Source organism: Pseudopodoces humilis, chromosome 5 (genome assembly GCF_049639895.1).
Source record: "Pseudopodoces humilis isolate 2021_Gansu_Grassland_sample_001 chromosome 5, ASM4963989v1, whole genome shotgun sequence".
NCBI classification, from domain to species: Eukaryota; Metazoa; Chordata; class Aves; order Passeriformes; family Paridae; genus Pseudopodoces; species Pseudopodoces humilis.
The window spans coordinates 567,662-584,386 of NC_142204.1; the positions used below are offsets into that span (position 1 = coordinate 567,662).

The 16,725-nt window shown below is 41.7% G+C and overlaps 1 protein-coding gene across 17 annotated transcripts in view; it reads left to right on the forward strand.

Annotated features, from left to right (window-relative positions):
- The window catches only part of WNK1 (WNK lysine deficient protein kinase 1), a 98,609-nt gene that overhangs the window by 44,102 nt on the left and 37,782 nt on the right, over nt 1-16,725 (forward strand). For 15 of the 17 annotated variants that reach the window (XR_015772612.1, XR_015772610.1, XR_015772609.1 and 12 more), the window contains exons 5-8: nt 9,776-9,864; nt 10,848-11,067; nt 11,280-11,616; nt 12,705-12,889. Coding sequence is in view for 13 of the 17 variants with exons in the window: in XM_088055928.1 (XP_087912054.1) it covers nt 9,776-9,864; nt 10,848-11,067; nt 11,280-11,616; nt 12,705-12,889 (831 nt within the window). In the remaining 4 variants the exon portion in view is untranslated. Of the gene's footprint in view, nt 1-5,655; nt 6,004-9,775; nt 9,865-10,847; nt 11,068-11,279; nt 11,617-12,704; nt 12,890-15,887; nt 16,146-16,725 lie in introns of those variants that run through there. The other 2 variants (XM_088055931.1, XM_014259332.2) reach the window with 2 other exon arrangements.

The following is a 16,725-nucleotide window of genomic DNA, read 5'->3' on the forward strand; positions in this document are numbered from 1 at the left end:
GGCATGAATAAAACTGTTTCCTTTACCTTGGATGACTTGGTTTCTTGACCTGGTTTAAATAGATAGAGATATCCTTCCTATCAACTTTTTTAGCGAAAAAAGCGTTGGAAAAAAAAATCAGTGGAAAAGTTAGAGGAGGAAACCCTCCAGCAGAGAAGGTGATCTTCTGTGGAAGCAGGTATTGAAAAGCCACAAACCTTCAACTGAGTGCAGGAAACAGATTAATTGTAAGAAAGGGTAAACTCTTGTATTCCTTCAAAGAAGAAACTTCTGGCAGTAGAGTGTGAAATGTAAAAAAAATTGCACAACATTTGCAATTCTTTGCCTCACACTGACTGAACTAAAGAATGCTGAAGCTTGGAGCCCTTGCTTCTTGTAGCTGTTCAACTCCATCACAAGCATTTTGCTGAAAGAGCTTTAAAAGTACAGAATCTTCCTGTGTGGGGGTCCAGGCACTGACTCATCAATTCAGAAGTGTAGAGCCTTCAAAGTGGAAGGTGGGAGTTCAAGGATTTGATGCATTAATATCTTAAGCAGCCTTGCCTATTACTTTGGAAGTCCTCTTTGCCAAGTTACAGTGATCCAAGTAAGGAAAAGCAGCTTGAGCTCTCAGGCAGCACAAAAATGATGAGGGGACTGGAGCATCCCTCTTATCAGGACAGGCTGAGGGAGCTGGGCCTGGGCAGCCTGGAGAGGACTGAGAGGATCCCATCAGTGGCTGAGTATCTGCAGGGAGCCTGCCAGAGGATGGAGCCAGGTTTTTGGTGGTGCCAGGCAATAGGACAAGAGGCAATGGGCAGACACTGATGCTCAGAAGTTCCACCTGAACATGAGGAAGAACTTCTTTCCTGTGCAGTGACCGTGCACTGGAACAGAATGTGCAGAGAGGGTGTGAAATCTCCCTTAGGGAGATGTTCCAGAACCATCTGGAGGCAATGCTGTGTCCCATGTGCTCTGGGGTGGCCCTGCGCGAGCAGATGTCCCACTGTGGCTCCCTCCAGCCTGACCCAGTCTGTGATTCTGTGTCGTTTGCACAGCTAAGTCAGATGATGCCTGAGTTTGGAAGGGAAAAGGCTTATTTAACTTATTTTCTGAAAGTAGCTCACTGTTCAGCATCAAAAGCCTTAAGATTACAGTTAAAATGGTTTTTGTCAATTCTGATGTGAAACAAACTTGGTTTGAAGTAAAGGGAGCTATTTCTTCCTTAGGTTGCTCACTGATGAGCCTGGATTGTGTCTTTTGGCAGTTTTGAACAGGATATGATTTTAAGATGCTCAGGATTTAAAAGGAGTGGAGGATTGTGAGCACTGGTTGAGTTGCATAAAATCATGTGTAATTTAAGTTCTGAAATGTAGTGCTAATGTGGAGTTTCTAAATGTATTTTTAGAAACCTAAGAAAGTTCACAGAATATGGGCTAAACAATGTATCTTTAAAAATTTGAGAAGTTTTTAAAGTATCTTTTAAGGATCAAGTCTCTTAAAACTATGATCCTGGTATGTAATATTCTGTCCTGTACTGCCATGCATTTAGATCCTACATTAGGTGAGGTTAATTGAACAGGGGATGGGAAGGTGGCTCTTAGGAACAGGGAGAAGTGTTTTTAAAAGGCCTGGCTCTGCAGTGTGGTGAGAACCATTATAATTCTGTGATTGGTGGATCACTGAAGCATTCCTGTGGGGAGACTGATGGCTCAGTGTTACTTGTCACAGAGTGCCACTAGTTAAAAATACTGACCCTAAGAATGCATAGGCTGCTATTTCTTGTCCTGCCAGCTGTACTGCTATAGCTGCAAGGGCTGGGAATGGGATAACTCCAGGAAAGTCTTCATTCCTATTAGAATAAGTCTGAAAATAAAAGGCATGGTGACTTTTTGTGCATTGTTGGAATTGTGCACTATTTTTGGTGTTTGCAATATTACCTTAGGTTGGTACCAAATGGGTTTTGTGCCCGTTACATCACTTTTTAAAATTCAGTTCAAAGTCCAGTGGAACTAATCTGTGGCTTTTGAGTTACTGTACATGAACTTAAAAATGAGTGCAGAACAATGATTTCCTACCACAGTGGGAGCAGATTAAAGCAGGGAGTGCAACTAATACAATTTGATTTTTCAAAAACATGTTTTCCATACTGAAAATAGAAGACAGACACTTCTAGTATTGTGTCACTGTGGCATTTCTAAATTTATATAACTGAAACGTGTGTCTAGGCATGTCTGGATTTGGGTTTTTTTTTTTTGAAAGTAATTTTCAAGCTGAAGTCCCAGTAAAGCAAAAGGTTATTGAGCTAGCTCAAGGTTTTACAGAGGTAGCATCCCTGTTTCTAAGGGTGAGGTTCAAGAACTGTGCATGATAGATGCAGCTGATCTTACCTTTATGCTTCTGTGCAAAACAGTTAATACCTGGTTTACTTGTCCAATCAGACTTGAGTGTTTCAGAGGAACCTCTGTTCTCACACTGTGTATTTCTAAACAAAGCCCTTTTCATTGTTCTCTGCACCAGTATGCTAATTGTTTGCCAGCTGTGCACAAAGAAACTGTGTCCTGGTTACAAAATTTCCTGTTCTGGAGCTTGGTTAATTTCTTCTATACATCAGAATTGCTGCAATTACAGTAGTTCTTGTGATTGTTTCAGTTAAAAAAGAAATTTAATTAATGTTCTTAAATTCAGATTCTTTGGACTTCTAAAATAAAGTGATACTTTATTTACCTGGTGGTTCTGAAGAACCGTGGACCTCCAGGTCTTAAGTGAAGACTTAAAATCGCTTTTTTGCTGGGCTGGATGACTTGTCAGTGGGGTAGCTCTGAGCCATAGTACTCACATGTTCTGCAGTAGTACATAGCATTTCAGTATTACCAAAAATTCAGTGGGTTTTGACTTGAGTTACTGCCTTTACGTGAGAGTGCAGCCAGTGATTTCTAAGAGAAGCTGTGAGTAGTTCCTGTTCAAACTTAAATGTGTGGGAGCAAAGTCTCAGAGCTGTAGCCTACTACAGCAGTCTTGTAAGGCTTTGAATGCTGTAAAATGTAATGACTTCAGTGGGTAAAGTGCAGTATTGAGGCACTGACTGAGGAGTTGAGCAGGCAGTGTCAGTGTTCTCCAGCTCTTGGAGAGGAGATGTGTGTGAAGGTGATAGTGAGCAGTGATTGCTGGCTGAATGAGGAGTCTCTTTTACTCTTCTCAGCAAAACTTCTCTTATACAAATTTAACTTCAGGAAGAAGCAATTAGTTTGAGTGTGTCAATCAAAATACTGATATGCCTTGTTTGTATAACAGTTTTAATTCTGTACGTCTGGCAATTTGTTGTTGCGATTGACCTCTAATTTTTTAATGAACGCCTCAAAATTTTTTTGAGGTTAGGTGGTAAATTGAAGAGGAAGAGCTTCTAAATGGTGATCAGTGAGGTTGTAGGCAGCAGGCCTGTAGGAATTCGACAGTGTTGCCATTGTCCTGACAGTGTGATTCTGGACTCTGGGCACATGTGCTTACCTGGTGGTTTGGGAAAGTTAAGGATCATGAGACTCAAATAATTACACAGCTGCACTGCAGAGGGGGAAGGCCACTTGGTTAAGGTGTTTCTGTGGCATAGAGCTCCCACATAGCTGAGATGGGAAATCTTGATGGGGGTGATGGTAGATCCATCCCGTTCAAAAGGTGTTGGGTTCAAAATGTGCAGTCGTTGCTTTTGGTCAGGAGGGAGGACAGTGAGGGCTGAGCAGAGCCTCAGGAGCTGGCCCTGCCTCACTAAAGCTTTCATCTGCTTCCTCTGCTTGTATTGCAGTAATGCTGTTTACTCTGCTGGGATACTGATCTGCTACAGAGCTTATTCTGCTGGATTTACCAATTTAATTCTTGGCAGAATTATCAATTGTCCAGAATTAACTGCTATGAAAATACTGACATCAGTAAAGCTAAATTTTTACTTCTGTTTAATATGTTGCATTTCTATTTTTTAAAAAAACTACTCTAGTTTGCTTTTTAACCAGAACAAGAAAATCAATCCTCTGTAGGCAAACCATGTGTCTGTTGAACTGAATAAATCATAAGCTGAAGTCTTTCTTTCCATAGTATGTATTCAGTTGAACTGGGGTGAGACTTATCAAACAGTTTCAGGTGCATCCTGTGAGAAATAAGGGAAGAACTAAATCTGAAAGATTGTTCTTGGAACAGGCAGCAGTACTAAAATGAAGCATTAGAGGTGGTGAAATGGTTAAACATGCAGGTTTTGAGGGCTGTGGGTGAGTTACTGATTGCAGGTAGTGAAATTTAGGAGATCACGGGGTAAACCAATTTAAATGCCTATATATACCATTGCCTGAGGGCTTCTTTGGGACTGGGGGAAAGAGGTCAGATCTTTTTTTCCACTGCAATCATACTCTCTTTCTAAATTCCTGAATTAATGGTTTGTGGCAGCCTGGGACTGGCTCAAACTGGAATGGTAACAACTTAGCCGAAGGAAATACAGACACTTTAATTACTTTGTGTGATTTGACTTTGCTGCTGGTGCTATTAGCTTCTGGACTGCAATGCTAGAACATTTTCTTGGAGAAGGTTAATCAGCTGCTGTAGAATGCTTTTCAGGCTCTTAGAGTTACAGCATCTTTGAAAAGAGCCAAGCAAGAGTTGTGGTTAGCCTGGGACAGGTAACTGGACGTGTCAAAAGCTGAAATGTTGAATGTTCTTTGCAGGTCATGCCATGTACCCCAGAAAAGCGTAGCCATAATTAAGTGTGTGGAATGTTGCTTTTGCAACACTGATGGTGTATACTATAAAAACACGACTGGTATGATTGTGGCATGCTTGAGGGACCGAGTATGTTATTTTGGGGTGAAAAGTGATCTTGATAATTCTAAATTGAATTTTATCACAGTTCATCACCACTAGTTTGTCAAAATTAGTTTGCTAACTTCATCTTTAAAGCGGGGTGTATGATCTTCCTTAGCTTTGCTCCTTATTTCTTTACAGTACAAAATCCCAAACCCTGAAGCTGTGGCCAGCTCATTTGATTAATAAACAGATTTTACAATGGTTGCTTGGAACTAGATATCAAAAGAAAAAGAAGTCCAACTTCAGGTTGAAGTCTGAAGTCTAGTGAGAGGAACTAGAAAACAGAGCTCTGTTTGTGTGCACATGTGTCAGCCAAGCACCAGGGCAGCTTTCTGACATTGTCCAGCAGTTGAAAAATCACCTTCAAATCTCTGTGCCCTTACATTAAGGGAAAAGGGAACGGGATGGTGTTGCCACTGGTAGCAAAATGCATTCTGCTGTCTTAGTGCTGCCTTGTGGTTGGTTAGATGGAATGGCAGTGTGTGACTGCAGAAACAGCAGCTGCCTTCATCCCCTGCACAGCTCACTGCCTGTCACTTGTCCTGGTCAGAGAGGAGCTTGTGCAGCAGCAGGAGCCGGCTGCAGCAGGGGCACACAGCCTTCAGCTCCTGCACAACACCTGGGTGGAGAGAGGCACAACACCTGGGTGGAGAGAGGCACAACACCTGGGTGGAGAGAGGCACAACACCTGGGTGGAGAGAGGCACAACACCTGGGTGGAGAGAGGCACAACACCTGGGTGGAGAGAGGCAGAGCAGCCCGGTGTGAGGGCGGGGACAGCCTGCAGTAAAGGATCCCTCTGGGTCACCTCTTCCTCCTCTTGCAGCTGGCTGGGTAGGCAGCGAGGGGCACCTCTGGCTTCTGCTGCTGCTGCTTTCTGTTCACTGGCAGAGTGACAAAAGCAGATACTGAGCTCACATCTCTGCAGCCTCATGTACTGGACTTGGAAAATAACAAGAGGTGTCAAACAATGCTCCCTTGTAACCTCGATGTCTGCTTTCCTTCTGCTGTGCGTTAAATCCACGGCCCAGCGGAGTCCCGTTGGAAAATAGCACCTTGCTAACTCTGTGCTGTGTGTGCCTCTCTTTTCCCCATGGATTTCACAAAAAGAGAGCTCTGTCCCATATTTGTAATTGTTAATTCCCACTGTTGCTGCTCTCACAAGGATTGTGCTAAAGAGGTAAGTAAAAATTTCAGCTCTCTCAAGTGCTTGCAGCCACAGGAAAGTATTTTGGAGGTGAATTAGAGTTCTCTACAAATCTTTTGAAGTGCTTTGCATTTGCATAGCTTGGTTCTTTAGCTTTTATACTTTACTTTTTCCCCTATAGTTTTTTTAAATGTAAATTTAAATCCTGACCATCAAGGCTAGAACATTAATTGATTCTGTTATTTTCCACCTATGGTTTTGTTCCAAATCTAAGTATTTTTCTTAAATTTCGAATGTCTGAGGGTGGGTAATACTTCACCTGCATTCATTTTGGTTTGTTGTAGAAGTAATACAGCATTGATTGTACCTTCTCTAATGAAGTAAATTATATTTTCAGTATCTCTTGCATTAGAACAAGGTAATAAACTACAGTAATCTGGTGATCTAACTAATGCAAAATACTACGTGTTTCTAGGCAAAAGTTGTGAAGAAGAGTTCTGGATAGCTTATACTTTGGGATTTAAAAGTTTCCTGGAAATTTAGTGTTTTTAAGAATACCTGCCTTTAGTTGATCAAATAACTGTATATGTTGAATTTTGGAACGTGTTTCTTCACCTGGTTAAAATGTAATAAAATCACAAACTTCATCACTTGTAAGATAAGTGAAATATGAAATCTTTCTTATGCTTAACATGCAAACTGTGAGTTTTCAGTTTGTATCTGTGGCTACCTACATAAATATCCATGTTTTAGAGGTATTCTCAAAATCTGAGTGTTCAGTGGGTTTGAAGTTGCTGCTTCTTTCAAAATAAGCAGTTCTGACTGTCCCTCTGTGAGCCTGAGAGCTCGTGCAGCAGTGTGGGGAACTTCAGCTCACTGGAAGCTGCTGCAGCCTTTTTTGGTTGGATTTGTTTCAAGTCTGATCCACGCTGTGATTTGGTTCATTATGCAACTGTATAAATGTGTTTGCTGGCAAAAGAGGAAATTACACGGCTGTGGGAATGGGAAATTGAGAAAAGGAGGCTGTTGCTTTCAGCAGCACTGCCAGTTTGTGCAGTTTTAGAACAGTAGCTTGTAAAAAGTTGATTTTCATGTGTGCCTGTCACACCTGGCTCCGCTTTCCTTTGCGAGAGCTCTTCCTGCTGTTCCTTCAGCAAGCTGGAATGATGCCAGTGGGATTTGGCTGTTCAGTTCTTAATGAGCTGCCACTGGGAAACAGGACTAGTGGATTAGCATTTGGGTTGTCCTGTGGCTCTCCTAAGGAGTTGGGGGACCAGGAGAGGCACACAGGAATGTGACCAATTTGAGTGTGGTAAAACCAGGAAACGCTGGCCGGCTTAACATTTCCTTGAGAGCCTTTGGGTTCAGAAAGTGCGGAAGGTGTGCTTGGCTGCCCAGCTCATGCACTCTTGAGAACACATCAAGGTGAATTTCAGGGCCTGCCCTCCCTTGGGTTTCTGTGTGATGGCAGATGGAGGTGTGTAGGCAGCTCTGGGAGAAAAGAGTTCACTGATTTATCGATTTTTAATCATTTATAGTACCCCAGTCTGGTTGTATAAAATAGTTTGACACTTCCATTAGTGCTTGCGGGAAGGAACAAAGGGGTTTGAAAAGCTGATGAACTTCAGTTTGTGGGGAGTGCTTGTCCAGAGCCTGAAGATTTTTGGACAAGTGTTTAATTTCTTTCAGCAGTGAGAAACTCAGGGTAGCAGACTGAATTACTGATTTTAAAATCTATCCTTAGTTTTAACTTTTCAGGCTCCGTGCAAGAACAGAGCATGTGGTTCAATGATTAACAGGAAAAGTCATATCCTGGCTTCGTTAGGCTGATATTTTTCTGTACCAGTTGTCTTCCTCATGTTAACTTTCAGTTTTCTGAAATGAGATTGTCACAGATCTGACATCATCCTTCTGCTGCCACGCTGTAAACGAATGTCAGCGCAGGCTGCTATGTCTGAGGCTTCAGCTGTTAAGGAGACTTACATGTGTTAAATTTGGGCAAATTTAGATAGGAATGCATGCAACAAGGAGTTGAATAATTATTGCATAGGTTATATATGTTATACAGGAGAACATTGAATTATATATAGAAATATCTATACTGCATATATAAACCTGAACTCGTGGGACTGTTTGAAGTGTGGTCATAATGAAAGGTAGGCACCTTTGACAAGTCAGCTATATGAGCAGAGTTCTATAAATCCCTTTAGAGAGTGGAGAGGTCTGTGTCCTGCTTGGAAGCCTGGTTACAGTTTGACACTTACCCATCCAAACTTGGGTCTGATGTTTTATCACCTGGGGCATTGATTTTCTCAAGGCCTAATAGTCAGCAAAGCTTCTAAAAGCATTCAGCTAATGTTCACTGGCAGCCTGTGTTTCAGTGCTTGTTCTAGTCACAGGATAGTCTGCAGCTCTCTAAATTTCAGTTGCTAGAGTTTCACAAGGGCAAATTTTAGACCAAAGAAATAGATAACCTGTAGATAAGAGCATACTGTTTTTTATCAAATAAATTGTTTCCTTTCTGTGTGTGGGGGTTTTGTCTTGGCTTTTTTTTCCTTTTAAGAACTCTGAGTACAGGGTCAGTAGTTACAAAGGCTGGGGTTTAAACAAAAACTTTTCTGTTTCAAGGCTTGTTTCCTGCTCACAACAGAGGAATGGGGAAGGATCATGCCTTGATGTCAGTAGTATTTTGTAGGATATTTGGAGAAGTACATTCTGTTTAGGGCACAAATCACAGTGCTTGCACTGCTACTTCACTGGGTTCTGTACTTCAGAGCGGTGGTTTTCACTTTGTGTTTAGTTGTCATTCAGCAGTGACCCATGGTCAGATTTATCAGGTGTGTAATTTCAGGATTGTTCAGCTCTGCTCAAACATTTGAACAGCATGTCTTTATCCTCTCTCATTCTGCTGTCTCAAATACAGAGTTTGAAATGAAAGGCTGAATCAAGTAAAATTGGGTGCCAGATTTTGTTGTTGTGGACAATTGACCCCAAAATACCACTCTTGGCCATGATTAAGTGATGAAGCTTGGCTCTCTGCCTGAAATGTTTTTCAGACTTCTCAGATGGTAACATCTCATGGCATGTTTGTTTTACTGCTTTGGGTGGTTGATGTTTAGATTTTGTTTTGCTCTCCCCCTGTGGTGTTAGTGTGTATTGGAAAAGGGTTGCTGTGTATTGTGGAAGGGGTTTTGTACAGGCCTGTATTGCTCAGCTCTTTTCCCTGAACTCCCAGCAGCAGTGATGCAGGAGTGTGGTTTGGGTATAGCAGGCCTTTGGGGAGAACTAAAATACTGGAACGTGTTTGGTTTTTCTAACGTTGGACAAGTTATTTAATGATCAAGTCAGATCAACCTGGACTAAGGTTTTTCCTGGATTCATATAATGGCAAGTTGGAAACGTTCTGGGAAGCAGCAGAATGCTTTTGAAGACTGTTAAATTAATCCTGTGGTTTCCTGCATTAGTGTTACACAGGAGCCATTTCCTTCCATTCTCAGTCCAGTCTGTATACTTCCCTCTAACCAGCACAACTTCCATGGAAACTAAACAGTTCTCCCCTCATAACACCCAAGTGCCAATGCCTTCTGTTACAGAAATGTGGCTGGGAAATGGGAAGGGGGTGTGTGTGGAACGTTTGCAGAAGTCACTAACAAACAAGTGAAGTACTGAGGTCAGACTTTGCCTTAATCTGCACTAGTTATTTAGGTCAGTTATCTAGAGAGCAAAAACAGGTGGTTTGTCAACACAGTCAAAACTTAAATCAAGTGGACCTTGCAGTTTCTCAGTTGTTACTTGTGTGTTTCAGGGTGTCAAGCCAGCCAGCTTTGATAAAGTAGCAATCCCTGAGGTGAAGGAGATCATTGAGGGATGCATTCGGCAAAACAAAGGCGAAAGGTGAGTCCTTGCTTTGCAGATAAAGGCATTAACTGCTGCCTGAGTCCTCTGTGTGTGATGATATCAAACCCAGTTAGTTCCTGGGGTCGTCTTTGTTCTGTGAAAGTTGGGAAGCCAGTATTACAGTATTAGAGAATTAACAGTGTCAGGAACAGTGCAAATGCCATAGTAACCATCCATGTCAGTTTATTCAGAAATTCTATTGCTTTTGTTAAAACTTTGACCAGTCAGCAGTGTAGTGGAGGACAATCCTTCTGGCTTTCCAGGTATTTGGATTGGTTCATTGGTAGTTCTGTAATCCTTTGTGATTTTTTTGTCCCTTTGATTCTGTTGGTATGGTTGAACATTCTGAGGACTCTATTTTAAATTCTTGCTGTTCATTTTTATCCACATTTTCTGCAAGATTATTTCTACTTCAGGTGGTTAACTTACTCCATTACAGGAAATCTCTTACTGCTTTGATGGCTTATTTGTGGGATTTGTTTTGTTTCCTGCTTTTACGTGGTTGTTGCTTACTGAATGTCTGATTTCAGACTGTTTCAGCTTTTTTCCACCCTCTAGCTGCCCTCTATTCCATTCAGAACTAGTTTTGTTCATGGATGTTTATTCCTTCTCTTTTACTAACTCTTGAAGTTTTACATCTGATGATGTTGCTGTGTATTTTTAGTTTCAGTTCTTTTTCTTGCTTTTAAACAATTCAGTATTTTTGTCTCATTTGAAATTAATTTTGTTGTTGCACATCACTTATTTCTTGCCATTTAGTTTAGGCTGCTAACTACTATTGTTAATGATATGCTCATAAATCTCTTTATTACCTTCAGGACAAAGCTTCTAATTACACCCAACAGAATGAACACGAGGTGGTTCAAAACAGCGTAAAACTTAGAGATTAAATCGGGGGAGCATCTGGCAAGGTTATTCCTTAATATTTTATGAAATCCTGATAACTGAATGTGCTTTCTATATTCTTTCCCAATATCTAGATATGCTATTAAGGACCTTTTAAATCATGCTTTCTTCCAAGAAGAGACTGGAGTACGGGTAGAACTTGCAGAGGAAGATGATGGAGAAAAAATTGCCATTAAACTCTGGCTGCGAATTGAAGACATCAAAAAACTCAAGGGCAAATACAAAGATAACGAAGCAATAGAGTTTTCATTTGATTTGGAAAGAGATGTCCCAGAGGATGTAGCACAGGAAATGGTAAGTGCTGGTGGTGTGACAGAGCTGAGCAAGTAGTGCTGTGCTGTGTCAGTAAATGTGTCGGTCTCTGCTCTTGCCGTTACCGTGTAGAAACAAACGGGTTCCGAAGCGCGTAGAGGAGGAGGTAGAGCCAGAGAGAGGCAGCTCTGTCCTAGCACTGGGACAGGGGCTGTCTGTGGCAGCGTGAATTGTGTGAATGTATCCTCCTTCAGGTGGAGTCTGGCTATGTCTGTGAAGGGGATCACAAGACAATGGCGAAGGCTATCAAGGACAGGGTATCTTTGATTAAGCGCAAGCGAGAGCAGCGCCAGTCGGTGCAAGAAGAACAGGAGAACATACTTCAGGAAGAAGGTAGTCAGAAGCAGCAGCTGGAGCAACAGCAGCCATCAAGTGCTTCCCATGCAGGGTCAAAGCATCCCCAGTCTGTCACTGGTACCACTCCTGTCCCCACTGCTTCAGCATCGGTTTCTACACAAGTGGAGCCTGAAGAGCCGGAAGCTGACCAGCACCAACAGCTGCAGTTCCAGCAACCCAGTATATCTGTTCTTTGTAAGTGCCTCAGCTGGTTTCTTTAGGAACTCTTGCACTTACACAGTTCCTCCCCTCATCCTACCCTTCTGGTGGGCAGAGCAGTAAGTAGCTCAGGGTGATGCTGTCTGCCATTGCTGCTGCTGAAGAACAGTAGGCCACTAGAAAGCACAGCAACGTAAGACGTGTTCCTGTGGCTTAGCTGGGCCAAGGCTTGGCACAATCCACAGCCCAGTGTCCTGGCACTAAATAGTCTCTCTTTGTTCCAGGGTACTACACTGGATGAACTGGAGCACCTGAAGCACAAACAAGTGCCCTTGGTTTTGCTGCCCTCCTACAGGGACAGTATATTGTGGCTCTGCAGAAGGCTGTGTGCTCCTGCACCAGTGCAGAGCAGGCTATTAAAACCATTTACTTCAATCCTTGTTAATTTACATTTAAAGTGGAAATGAGATTAATCTACAAGTAGTTCAGCTTATAATTTCCTTTCTGAAAAGTCTTATTTTGTTTTACATACTGTACATGAAAAGATGAATTAATAATGCTGTCTTTTCCTCTTCTGCCATGCCAGCATTTGAATTATGATGGAAGATGACAACTTCCATATTAGAATGATGAAGTTAAAAAGCAAACTGCTGTCTGCTCGTTAGATAACAGAGATTTTAATTTGACTATTATGCCTAGTTTACTACTGTGCCTACATCTACCAGCTACTACATCTGCCAGCCAGCACAACACACCTGTTTTAAATGTCTGTGTAAAATGAAATAAAAATAATGACTCATAAACCTTGAAAGATCATTCATAACAATGAGGAATTTAGGTTTCTATTTCTAGTCTAGCCTTTTGTAGGAAATATAGTTTATTCATAAATATCTTCCCAAAGAACTCCTGAAATGAGTAATTTTTTCAGGGTTTTAAGGAAAGGCATAAGGAGGAAAAAGAGATTTTAAAATCAGCTTAAATATTACAAGAGGTAAAATGCTAATAAAGGTCCACGTGACATGGCACAAAAATCAGTTTAACACTTGATCAGTTATAGGATCTTTGAAATTTTGAATCCAGACCACAGTTCTTGAAATGCAGATTTTTATCCTTAACTTTTCCAGCTGATGGAACAGTTGACAGTGGCCAGGGGTCATCTGTGTACACTGAATCTGTGAGCAGTCAGCAGACTGTGTCCTATGGTTCCCAGCATGAGCAGTCAGTCTCGAGCACCGGAGTCCAGGGATACCCAGCTTCAGTTGGCCAAGTGCAGTCCCAGCAGCATGGAGGATTTCAGCCACCTGCAGCGGTAAGCCACACCTTACAGCCCTGCAAATGCATGGATTCCTTCATTCTGTGTGTCTGCTGAGAGGAAATCTGCCAGGCCATCTTCCCTGTGTGTTTTGTTTTGCATAGCATACAGATTCTGCGTGGGAGGAGTTCAGGGGCTCTGTTTTCGCAAGGTGACTGATTTTACAGGGGGAGGGAAAAGTGTACCTTTGTCTTTAAAGCTTTTATTTAATCTTGGCTGCAGTTGAGCAGAATGATGGTTAATTGTTTTTGTGGGTGGAATACCATCCTCAGAACAAGACTACCTCATAAAAATAAGCATTTAATCTCGCTTGGGAAGGTGGTGTGTGCATGTGTATATGAAGTTACCAGGGATCAAGCTGCTGGTTTAGTTTGAAGAAGGGATTAGAGTAATTGAAGGCACTGTATGAAATTGCTGTGTGTGTTCTGTGAGGCTTTGATTACAGATTTTGCAGGTAAGACCTTTTTAACTGTTCCAGAATGTTGCATGTGAGAACTCCAGACTGAAAAGACCCCACATCCTTGTTCCCAGTTTTATTTCTAGCTTGTGTTGATTTGCTCATCATGCGTATTCCTTTTCCCTGGAAAGTCTGCACTGGGCACAAATACTTTTCCTACTATGTTCATTTGTGTTGCCCTTTTATTTTGGTATGTTTTTCCCTTGGTATGTTTTAGATCTGAGTGAGAGAGTATGCAGAAGTCTATTCTTACTCTGGAGTAGAACTTCTGCTACTTTTATATTGTCTTCAGTGGTTGCCTTGTTGCTTGTTTTTTTACACCAATAACAATCCAAGATTGAGGCAGACACTATGGTATAACGTAGTAATACCATAAAGGAGAAGATGTGACACTTAAGATTGAGGGTCCTCACTTCTTCTGGTACCTGTGGTTGTAGGCTTTATTACAGAATCGCTGGTGTAACTAGGATTTTGGCAAACAGGCTGCTATCACTCACAATCAAAGCATCTCCATCTTTTCCAAAGACACTTAACCCGAGGTGTGTGGTACTGTTAGTCCTTGATGATGAGTTCTTTAATCCCTCTAAACAAGCTGCTCTTCTGGGTAAGCCATATTTTGGTGTGTGGGCACACAGTGGACCAGAAACCATGTCACTCTCTTGGGGTGGCTGGCTTCCAGGTTGAAAGCCCTGACTCTTTTGGGAGGAGGAGGGAGAAGCAGCATCTGCTAGAGGTGCAGAGCTAAGCTGCTAGGTTTGCTGCAAACACGTGCTCATGCTGTATGCCAGCAGTGGCACCTGGAGGCTGACACACTACAGGGACTACTAACCCTGTGTTGGGAAGAAATTACACTGACAACTGAAGGAATGGCCTTAAAAAGAATCACAGAATGCACTTTGATCAGGACAAGAACAAGGTTGGTGCTTAAACTGGAAGAATCAGCTACACAAGGACATAATGAGTAACCACTGGCTAGGCAGCCATTTTGCAAAATAAATTTAAAAAAAAGTCAGGGATTACATTGGACCACAAGCTGGACATGGTCAAAAACATCATGCTGTCATGAAAAAGGCAAACATCCCATTATATGAAACAGTAGTTCTGCTCTTGGCTATTGGTAAGTCTATCCTGGGCACCTTGGTTGAGTGAATTGGAGGGTGGCTTGGGAGAAAATCCACAGGAGAGTGTTAAAAAACCCCAGGAAAAATACCAAAAATGTGGTTTTTGTGGGAAGACTGAAATAATTGAGTCTATACAAGCTAAGCTTGAGGAGAGAGAAAGCTGTAAAAGGCTGCTATGAAATAAGGGGAGGATAGTCAGATCACAACATTGTTGTTAGATAGAATAAGGAATAATAAGCCTAAATTACAGCATGGAATGATTGTTTGGGAAGGGTTTTTTTAATACTTAACAAAGATAAGTATCATAGTCTCCATCAGTGGAGATATTTCTGAACTATTTAGATTAGATTAGAGTCAGGAATGATGTATAACTACGCCTGCCTTGGAATAGATGAAGATGTATATAGTTAACCATTTGAGTTCTACCTCTCTCCCAAAATTTTAATCAATTTAGCAAGATTTCTCACAACAGAAATCTTGGAAGTCAGATCTCCACTGAATAGCTTACTGTTTTCTCTCTGGAGGTCTGTATTTGATTTTAATTAGTTCAAGATATTGTGGATTACCTCCATAAGAAGTATATGCTGCCTCTTTAAAAACATCACGTTTCCCTTCACTTAAAAAACCCACAGCAAAGCACAATACAACACCAAAAAAAAAGCAATAATGAAACCCCCCAAACAAAAAAAAAATGCAAATCCCACCTCAAAACTTTATTCTGTTCCTTGTGATTTGATTGGATTTTGACCTGTAGCATTCTGGATTGTAGCAAGATTACAAAATCCGGATGTTTTTCTTGGCCCAGCATCTGGATGATGCTTGTCTAAGACTAATTTTACAGAATTTTCTACAGATTAAATGGAGATTTTTCCACAACTCATGTGTAAGGTTGAAATTTTTCTGGTAATGTTTCAATTAATAAAGAGCCAGCTGCACATATTTAGCTCTCAATTCAGGCAGAGGGGCTGCCCAGCAGAGGAACTGGGTGATGCCTGTAAACACACATTCACTCTAAAAACAAACTAATGTTTGAAAGCTCATTAGTATCTAGGATTTTATTTGTCAGATGCTTTGAGTACACTCAGCATGGGCTGTGTCTGTGGCCCCAGAGAGAACGTTCAGAGCTGCCTTGCACGTGTTTCTCACGAGGGTAGGAGGGAGCTCTCTGCACTGCTCAGTAAGCTCAGGCCAGCTGGGCTCCTCAGAGGTGCACACAGCCTGTTCCCAGTGTGTCCTGGCATCCATTCAGCATTCTCATATCTCATGGTACCACATATTAGTCAATACTGGGCCTTCCATTGTGTGTCTTCATTTCTTTTCTACCTCATTATAGTTTTTGCTGGTTTTGTTATTACGTTTTTTGTTTTGTTTTTTTTTTTGAAGTGTTCGATTCTAAACTTTTGTTTTCCTCCTTTAGCCTCAACGTGGTCGTAGCATGTCAGTTTGTGTCCCCCACCTTCCTGCTCTTCCCTGTATGTCCTGCATCCCTCTCAGTGCTCCTTGCACCCCACCACCAGCGCTGTCTGCACCTCTCTCTCCTTTCTACCTTCGGACTGTCCCTGAAGAAACCTTTGCAGAAAAGCTTTCTAAAGCCCTGGAAAGTGTCCTGCCCATGCACTCTGCCTCTCCACGCAAGCATCGACGCTCCAGCCTGCCCTCCCTCTCTGTCAGTCCTGTATGTGTTGCCATTTGCCTCCTGGCACAGTAAGATAAGTTATCATTAAATACATCCTGGGCTCTGGGCATTTCTAAAGGGAGAAACTGAAGAGTTAATTCCTTATACTGTGCTGCTGGAATGTTGATTTTGTTATTTATTTCTATGAAGCAGTACGTTATCAAAAAGTGGCTGACTGCTTGTTTCATGTCTTTTAGAATAGTATAAATGTAAATTACCCAGTTGTACCACAGAAGGCAAAGGGAAGACTAGTTCTTATTACCCAAAGTCAGAAGACCTTTCATTTTCAACTTCTAAGTAAACATTGAATGTTAATTAAGCCCTGCACAGAACAACCAGCTTTTAAAGCCTGATTGCTGTGGCTGCTTATTCTTAAAGCTTTGACTAGCTGTGATACTGATATTAGATATTTAGACTATGAACACCTTTGGGGCTTTTTCTGTAAATTTTGATCAGAAATGCCACTTCAACTGCTTCTTAATGGGAAGAAGCAGTAGTTTCATGTTTCTTAGAAAGTCAGATGCAAAGATAACTTGCAGTAGAAGAGGTAGTTGCTTTTCAATTTTGAGCTTCAGTTTAC